The sequence below is a fragment of the Frankliniella occidentalis genome, unplaced genomic scaffold (assembly GCF_000697945.3).
Source record: "Frankliniella occidentalis isolate FOCC.00 unplaced genomic scaffold, Focc_3.1 Scaffold676, whole genome shotgun sequence".
Classification (NCBI taxonomy): Eukaryota; Metazoa; Arthropoda; class Insecta; order Thysanoptera; family Thripidae; genus Frankliniella; species Frankliniella occidentalis.
The window spans coordinates 27647-35466 of NW_026267789.1; the positions used below are offsets into that span (position 1 = coordinate 27647).

At 56.8% G+C, this 7820-nt stretch overlaps 4 protein-coding genes across 4 annotated transcripts; 2 read left to right on the forward strand and 2 right to left on the reverse strand.

Moving 5' to 3' along the window:
• Positions 1 to 425: 425 nt before the first annotated feature.
• On the forward strand, positions 426 to 1809 carry LOC113206311 (uncharacterized). Its single transcript, XM_026422335.2, has 2 exons — positions 426 to 587; positions 833 to 1809. Exons 1-2 carry the CDS (start codon positions 543 to 545, stop codon positions 1748 to 1750), a joined length of 963 nt encoding a protein of 320 aa, XP_026278120.1. The 5' UTR covers positions 426 to 542; the 3' UTR covers positions 1751 to 1809.
• Positions 1810 to 1968: 159 nt separating this feature from the next.
• LOC113206312 (uncharacterized) lies at positions 1969 to 4297 on the reverse strand. The gene is made up of 4 exons (XM_052275588.1): positions 4054 to 4297; positions 3436 to 3702; positions 2322 to 3146; positions 1969 to 2067 (listed from the first exon to the last, which is right to left on the reverse strand). The coding sequence occupies exons 1-3, from the start codon at positions 4123 to 4125 to the stop codon at positions 2631 to 2633; spliced, it is 855 nt and encodes a 284-aa protein (XP_052131548.1). The 5' UTR covers positions 4126 to 4297; the 3' UTR covers positions 1969 to 2067; positions 2322 to 2630.
• Positions 4298 to 4398: 101 nt separating this feature from the next.
• Positions 4399 to 5954, reverse strand: LOC113206309 (uncharacterized). The gene is made up of 4 exons (XM_026422333.2): positions 5696 to 5954; positions 5352 to 5609; positions 5079 to 5259; positions 4399 to 4995 (listed from the first exon to the last, which is right to left on the reverse strand). Exons 1-4 carry the CDS (start codon positions 5747 to 5749, stop codon positions 4475 to 4477), a joined length of 1014 nt encoding a protein of 337 aa, XP_026278118.1. The 5' UTR covers positions 5750 to 5954; the 3' UTR covers positions 4399 to 4474.
• Positions 5955 to 6678: 724 nt separating this feature from the next.
• Positions 6679 to 7797, forward strand: LOC113206308 (proteoglycan 4; the record flags this gene model as incomplete). Its single annotated transcript, XM_026422332.2, is given in 3 exon segments — positions 6679 to 6868; positions 7100 to 7432; positions 7552 to 7797. Coding segments are annotated over 3 exon segments (651 nt in total), but the record flags the coding sequence as incomplete, so codon positions are not given.
• Between the last annotated feature and the right edge of the window lie 23 nt (positions 7798 to 7820).

Here is a 7820-nt window from a genome sequence, read left to right on the forward strand (position 1 = left end):
GGGCACCCCTGCTGCGGTCAACGCGAGGCACGCGGGGGGTCGTCCCGGCGGCTAGGCTGGCGCCGCTACTCCCTGCTGTGCCGGGGGGGGGGGACTTAACGCGCAGGTGTGACGTGCCACGAGAACAGATATTGCTGTTCCCTATGACGTATGGGGCCCCTCAGAAGGGGTAAGAAAACGAAAATACTCGTGATTTGCCGCATTTCCATCATTGGAAAGTTCCGAAAAAATGAAGGTGCTAAAAAATACCACTCTAAGAGTCAATAACAAAATTTCCAAAGCAACAAACCGGTTTGTGTTTGAACAGTCAGGCCCCCACGCGCCGAAAGCCTGCGCTGCGCGTCGTCGGTCGGCTCAAGTTGAGCAGATCAAATACGAATACACAAATGCCCTTATGTATCCGGCGTTCGAATTTGTTTGCCCAGATGTAGGAGGACGGTGCGGGTGCACCTGGTGCCTCCCGTGACGCCCGTGTCGGGGGCTATAAGAGCGCTCCCGGGGCGGCGGAGGGCACGTTCGGTGTTCCCACAACGGCAAACAACATGAAGGTCCTCGCCATCACTCTCCTGGCTGTGTGCCTCCTCCAGGTAACAGACTAGCGGACAAAGTGACGGCCAAGGTGACGGCTCATCCGACAAGAGCCAGGCTAAGCACTTGCAAACTCATCGACAGAAATACTGCTGATTGAGCGATTCCTCTCGATTCCTCAACGAGGTGGTTCACTCGAGATACCCCGAGATATCGCTTCGTCTTAGTTTGGCTTCATGAAAGAGCCGAGATCATTTTGAGTGGATGTGGTGTGCAAGCACTGAAGTGGCCATTTCTTTTCCAGGGCCACAATGCCCAGCCCCAGTTCTCCGGTCTGCGCAACCTGGTGAGCAACGCAGCCAGCACCGTCTCCGGCGCGGCTAACAACGCCGTCAGCGCCGCCACCAACGCCGCCAAGACCGCCGCCTCCACCGCCCAGAGCGCCGCCCAGAACGCCGTGTCCGACGCCCAGAGCGTCGTCTCCAACGCCCAGAGCGCCCTCTCCGGCCTGTCCTCCAACGCCCAGAGCGTGATCAGCACCGCCACCAGCGGCGCCATCAACCTGGAGAGCATCAAGTCCTCCCTGAGCAAGCTCAGCCCCGAGGAACTGCTCGAGACCATCACCGGCTCCGAGACCCTCGTCAACAACGCCGTTGACAAGGTCAAGAACAACATCGAGAACGCCGTCGGCTCCGTCTCTGACCTCGCCAAGGCTAGGGTACAGGACGCCACCAGCTCCTGGAACTCCGACGTCGCCAAGGTCGTCAACAAGGCCGCGTCCGCCGGTATCGACGTCAGCGAGTGCGCCGTCAACAGCGTCGCCGACCTGGGAGCCGAGGTCGTCCAGGACACCACCGGCTGCGTCACCAAGAAGATCTCCGAGGGCGCCAAGCTCCTCAACAACATCATCAAGGTGCCCAAGCGCGCCGCCGACGTCACCACCGCCGGAGTCGCCGCCTACAGGAAGTGCTCCGCCAAGTCCGGCGCCATGAAGGCTCTCTGCCACGCCACCGACACCCTGCCCGCCGCCTACAAGGCCGTCGTCCTCGTCAAGGACACCGTCAGCTACACCACCCAGTCCGTGACTTTCGTCAGCACCCTCCAGCAGCAGGTCAGCGCGTGCGCCGCCAAAGTGACCGCCACCAACGCCCTCAAGGCTGTCACGCTCAGCAAGAACGTGGTCTCCTGCGTCCAGACCCAGCTGACCGCTGCCTCCGCTTGAGTCAGTGATACAAACAATCGACGATTTCTATAAATGGACGTGTTTCTATGACAAGCTCATGGAGGTCTTTTCAGTTAAACGAAGGAATGCAGAAAGGCCTACATAAACCTTTTGCACACCTCCATAACCTAACCTACAAAACTACTACACAACTTCACACATTCCCCACATACCATATACCAAAATACTTGCATAGTGTACACGCAAGATACATTACAGTAAGATTCCTCCCATACCTGCTTTAGATTGCATGGAAAAGCTGTCCTGTTGACTTCAAGTAAAGTTGCGTGCCATTGGCTCTCTCTTACTCTGGATATCTGCGAGCAATTTTGCAAAAAAAATTAAAAATTGAACAACACAGCTTGTAAAAAGGTCAAGTTTAGGAGATGTAGAAGGAGCGCACAAACTATAAATGCCGATTCTAAAGCACATGAAGAACAACTTATAGATTACAAAACAGACTTTTGATAAAAAGTAAGTCTTTATTTTTACTTTTAAATGAAAATACACAATTCATTCAGACCCACGGAGATTGGAGGATGTTGGAACATAGGAAATGCGGGATACGTACCATTTCCGCTGAAAGACGACTTAAATTTGTACATGACTGATGACTGCGACTGGAGGTTAGGTCGGAACACACTTCACTCTCACACACACACATGTCCCACAGATAGGTTAGGAATCACAACAGGTTGACAACGGATGACACCACTTTCTTTTCACAAATCACAGTCGTGCAAGCGTTGCATTTTGTCCATTCTGTTGCGGTCGTGAACTTCCTCCACGACGTAAAATGTCACTCATTGTCCTACTCGACTCTGACCATCCGCCGAGCTGACGCGACGGAAACAGGCGAGTCGTCACCGGCTAGCGCCGGCTAGCGCGGGTTCTGCCAGGCCCGGTGGATCTGCGTCCACGACTGCTCCGACACCCTCTCGGCCACGCACGCGCCCAGGTCGCGCAGGTACTGCAGGGCGGGGCCCGCTGTCTGCGTGACGACGGAGCGCGCGCACTCGTCCCAGTCCTCGCGCGAGGAGCCCAGCAGCCCCGCGGTCCTCCTGGCGGCGCGGCCCACCTCGCGCGGCACGGACGACACGTACGTCCACGTGAGGTTGACGGCGTCCACGGAGCAGCGCACCAGGCGGAACGGGCTCGGCGGGACGGCGGTGGCGTTGTTGTTGGCGCCTCGGCCGCCGACCCGGGGCGCGGCGGCGGCGCCTCGGCCCCCGTGCAGACACTCGTCCATGTTGGTGCGCAGCAGGGCGGGCAGCCGGTCGCCGGCCAGGACCAGGTTCTCCAGGGCGCGGACCAGGGCCGACACCTCGCGGCCCTCCCAGCCCCAGCAGCGCTCCACTCGGCGCCGCAGCTGCGCCAGCAGCCTCTTGTACTTGGCCTGCAAGCGCAAGAACAACGCGCACAGTTTAGCGAGGGGGTGGGGAATACTCCGCGGAGCCCCGGCCGGCGATACTCCGCGCGCCCGGAGAGAGGGGCGTAACGCACTGGCTTTGCGTGTAAGGGGTATAGTGAGCCATGTTCCCGCCCTCACTTTGAATCTTGTGAAAAAGTTATTTTCTAAACATTCGAATTCGCTAAAACTTTTCATTCCAAAAATTTTTAAACGTTAACGTCTCAATACACTAAAATTTTTGTTACACGTGTTCAATGTTTTATGAAAAGCTGACCTGCGTATCCTTGGCGCAGCCAACCAGGCTGGCGTCGACGTCCTCGCTGGCCTCGGTGAGATCCACGTCGACGCCGAGCTGTTCGAGCTGCACCGAGGCCGCGAGCAGCGCGTCGTGCTCCTGGCGTCGGAAGCCCCGCACCACGCCCTGCACGGCGCCGTCGGCCTCGGTGCGCGCGCGGCCCCACATGGACCGGAGCGCGTCCTGGGCGCGCGCAACCGCCGTCTCCAGGATGCCCTGCTGCTGCTGCTGCGGCTGGCAGTGGACCTTTCGAGTTGGGGGTCGACACCAAGTGTTTAAAAGTTAGTATTCTCAAAGCGCTGTCAAACTTGTCGTTATACCGGGTGTATCTTTGAATGCACTCCCGTGTTGCGGGATTGCCTACTCGCTAAGGCGCCTTACGCGCAAAGGAGTAGGCAAACCCGAAACATTGGAGAGCGTTCAACCATACACCCGGTACACAAACAACGGCAGTTATAGAGTGGGGTGCATTTTTTTTTAACTCAGGCCCGATATAAATGTGTCTTAAAACGTAACACTTTTCCTGGTGCGGCGGGTTATTGCAGATTCTAAACATACTTATACCACGCGCAAGCAACCCCTTGCTCAAAACCTCACCTGCAAAGTGACGAGAGCCACGGCAGCGACGGCTCCGGCGAGGCTCTTGAAGAAGGTATTACTGGTCGCCATGACGGCCCGCTGCCAACTACACCGACCAACTTCTGCTTTGCCATCAATCTGCACAATGAGCGAAAGCTCTCAGACCCCATGCCGCTGGCTGGCGCTGGCAGGCGGGGTGCTGCTGGGTCAGCACTGCGCCCGCCTCCTCAGCCCTACCGAGCCCTCCCCAGGTCGCTGACTCCACGGCACGCGCTGCATCGCGGAGCGTGAGGTTGGTCATGGGATGGCGTAGCGGCCCACTCCCAGGCGCTTGTGTTTCTTAGGGGAAGAGAATGACAAAGCTTTGCTTTAACGTGGGCTCATCCACATTTATTTTTCGTTGTGCGTGTAGCAATAAACGCAACGTTTAACAGGCGGTTCAACCGAGGATCTCGCTGACGGTACTGATGGCCTCGCTGGCGGTGGCGTTCTTCAGGGCGCTCAGCTTCTCGGCGACCTCGGCGAGGTTCTGGAGACCGGCGAGCTGGGGGTTGGCGTCGATCATGTCCTGGATGTCGTCCTCGTTGGCGAGGCCCACGGCGACGCAGGTGCCGAGCGAGGCCGCGATCTTGGAGATGGCGGGCAGGTTCTTGACGACCTTCTGGCCGACGCAGGCGGGGATGCCGGTCTGCGCGCCCTGAGCCACGCTGTAGCCCTTGGCGGCGATGGAGATGATGTCACCGGGGATGTTGACGAGGTCGGTCTTGGTCAGGCTGTACACGGACTGGACGCACTTGGTGATGCGGCTGAATCCCCACAGGTCGCGCTTGCTCAGGTGGTGGCTGACGCTCTTCAGGATGGCGCTGGCGTCGGCTGTCAGGTCGTGTTCGGGGTCGAGCTCGGCGGTGATGGCGACCAGGGCGTCGGCGGTCGAGTTGTCGGCCAGAGCATCGTCGTTCACTATGAAATGAGGAACAAAACTTCAGTATCCTACACCATGGAGGATAATATTAAATGGAACGCACAAATTGAAACAACTTTACCGTCAGTGTCTGCGTGAGCCTTGCACTGCTCGGCGACCTTCTGCATGATGGTGGGGAGGGTCTTGGCGGTCTTCCACAGTTCCTTGGCCTCCTTGGAGAGGTCGATGAGCGTGTCGACGTCCTTGACGACGCAGCTAGCCACGTCCTTCACCACAGCCTTGGCCTCGGTCTTCAACTCGGTCTGCGGGAAACATACGTGTTCTCATATTTTCTCCTTCTTTTTTTGGGCTACGCCGTTTGCGTGCTCGGAACTAAAAAGTGCCATAGACTCACGTCGTTGGCGCACAGCTTGACGTTCTCCTTGAGGAGGACGGCGACCGTGGTCAGGTTGACGTTGATGTTGCGGGCCGCGAGGTACTCGGTGCCCCTGTTGAGGGCATTCTCCTCCACCTCGCTGACCAGGTTGAAGACGGTCTCCACGCTGGAGCGCGCCGCGTCCTCGGCGTTCCTCAGGACCTGGGTGAGCTTGGCCTTGGCGGCGGCCAGGAGGTCGGCGATGCCGCGCTCGTGGCGGGGAGCCGCGGACGCCATCTGGTAGGGACATCGTCGACTGTTACTGCTTGCCGTCCAAAGTAGTGCCGCAAGGCCTCCTTGCAGTGCAACTCAGGGGCCCTCACCTGCGCGGCGCAGAGGCCGACCACGACGAGGAGGAGGATGCTCTTGGGCGACATGGTGGAAGGGATTGAACCGAACCGTCAACGTTACCGACGTTTTCTTTTATATGCACGATTCCTTCGCGTATTTGTTCAGTTGAGGCTTTACTGATTTGACGTCAGTGCAATCTAACATTTGTACTTAGTGTATAGCGGGTAGGAACTGGGGCCAGCACACAACGATCATTTTTAAGTACAGTACTTTTTATGTGCCTTTCTATCAAAAGCTAAACAGAGCCGACACTTGACACCTGCCGGATCGAGAAGCCGACCATCTTGCGCCCGCCCAAACTGGGTAGGCCACCCATCCGCCACCTTAACGAACCGCCCGCCCGCCCCGTGGGTAGGCCACCCACTCATCACACTACAGAGCCGGTCGAGCGCCGGCTGACCAGGCTGCCAATCGCACTTCCCGACATGTTTCGGTACGACCGCTGCGCGCTGTTTGAAGTTCGACTAATAAACCGCTACTCTTTGCCCGGCAAGACGAGTCGTATGACCTTGTCATTATTTACACCAGAAAGCGTGCAACATGGGCAATAACACGTCTCATGACGCAGCTGCTTCAAGAGTTATTGCGCGACTTCATCTGAAAGTATATGAAGAAAATCTACGCGGATACTCGAGAGAATTCCCGCACCGCAAAATAAACAGCATATATATGTGAGATATCTGAAAGCTGACAATAGATGTTCTTAAATCGAGAACATCTCGAGGTGTGGTGCGTGCGTCACAATGATGGTCGCAAGAACAAAGAGCACAAGTCATCCCACCAAAGTTCAAAAAGGCAGACAGCGTTTCAAATCACGTCCTCCCTTTCGAGACTCGAGAGGCTCTTTGCTTCGGTCTGCGAGGGCGCGAAAGGCAAAAAAGGGGCGACATCGTTTTTCGATCCTTTGATTGCACCGATTATTTGCCGTTCTTGAGAACTCCTACGTAAATACAGATGGCCAGCAGGTGGCACGTGGGCCTACCGCGACGCTGCGAATTATTTAGTACTCCCCGGGCGTCGCGACGCCGCCTATCTGACTCTCGTGTGATCCCCTGACCGCAGCGGACCGCACCATGACAGCCCTCCGCATCTTCGTCGTCCTCCTGGCGGTCAGCGCCGCCTGCGCCAGCCACGGCAGGGGCAAGGTAAGTGGAGTATCCGCCCGAAGTCAACTCAGCTTCTCAGAAAATTAAAAAAAAAAAAAAAACTGAAAAAATCACACTGTGCGAAAGTTTGCAAAAAATGGATTTCCTTTAATTCGTTGAACTGTTGAATTATACGTGCCAAGTTCAAGTTTAGTGATGTTCGAAATTTGATGATAACATCGAATTTGAAGCGGTTTCCATTTTTGTTTACTTCTTCCTCCTGGACACCAGATCTCCGGCAGCGTGAGGGCCACGAGCGTCCAGCGCGCAGTAAACGTCGCCACCAAGCACATTGACAGTCAGATTGCCGAGATCTCGAACTATGGCGTCATCACGGACGTGATCGACGAGGGGCTCGAGAAGCTGAACGAGCTCGTGAAGAAGATCCAAGAGCGCGTGGAGCACGCCGAAGAAGACCTCATCAAGGCCGTCAAGAAAGCGGCCAAGGCTGTCGCCGAGAATCTCGACAAGTTGATCGAGAAGGCCACCGGCATCGACTTCAACCTCGAAGACAAACTGGAGGACTTCGAGGAGAAGACTGAGAACTGCGCCGAGGAGCTCAAGGTGAGTGTGTGGACCCCGAGGAAAGTGTTGACGTTGACCGACGTTGTCTTCTCTAGTTCGGCCCCGTCTAAGGCGACAGAGCAGACTAGGAGCAATAATGTGTGATTATATCTGCCCAGAACAAGGTGCTCAGTACCCTCTTGACCATCAAGAAGGACGCCGAAACCTGCGCCGCCCCGCAGATCGAAGAGGCCCAGAAACTCGCTAAGGAAATCCGAGAGCTCATCGAGCTCATCGAGTCCGTCCCCGTCAACACCGTCAACAGCGTCAAGCAGTGCGTACGTGGCGAAGAGCCCACCACTACCGCTGCACCCGAGCCCAGCACCACCGCTGCACCCGAGCCCAGCACCACCGCTGCACCCGAACCCAGCACCACCGCTGCACCCGA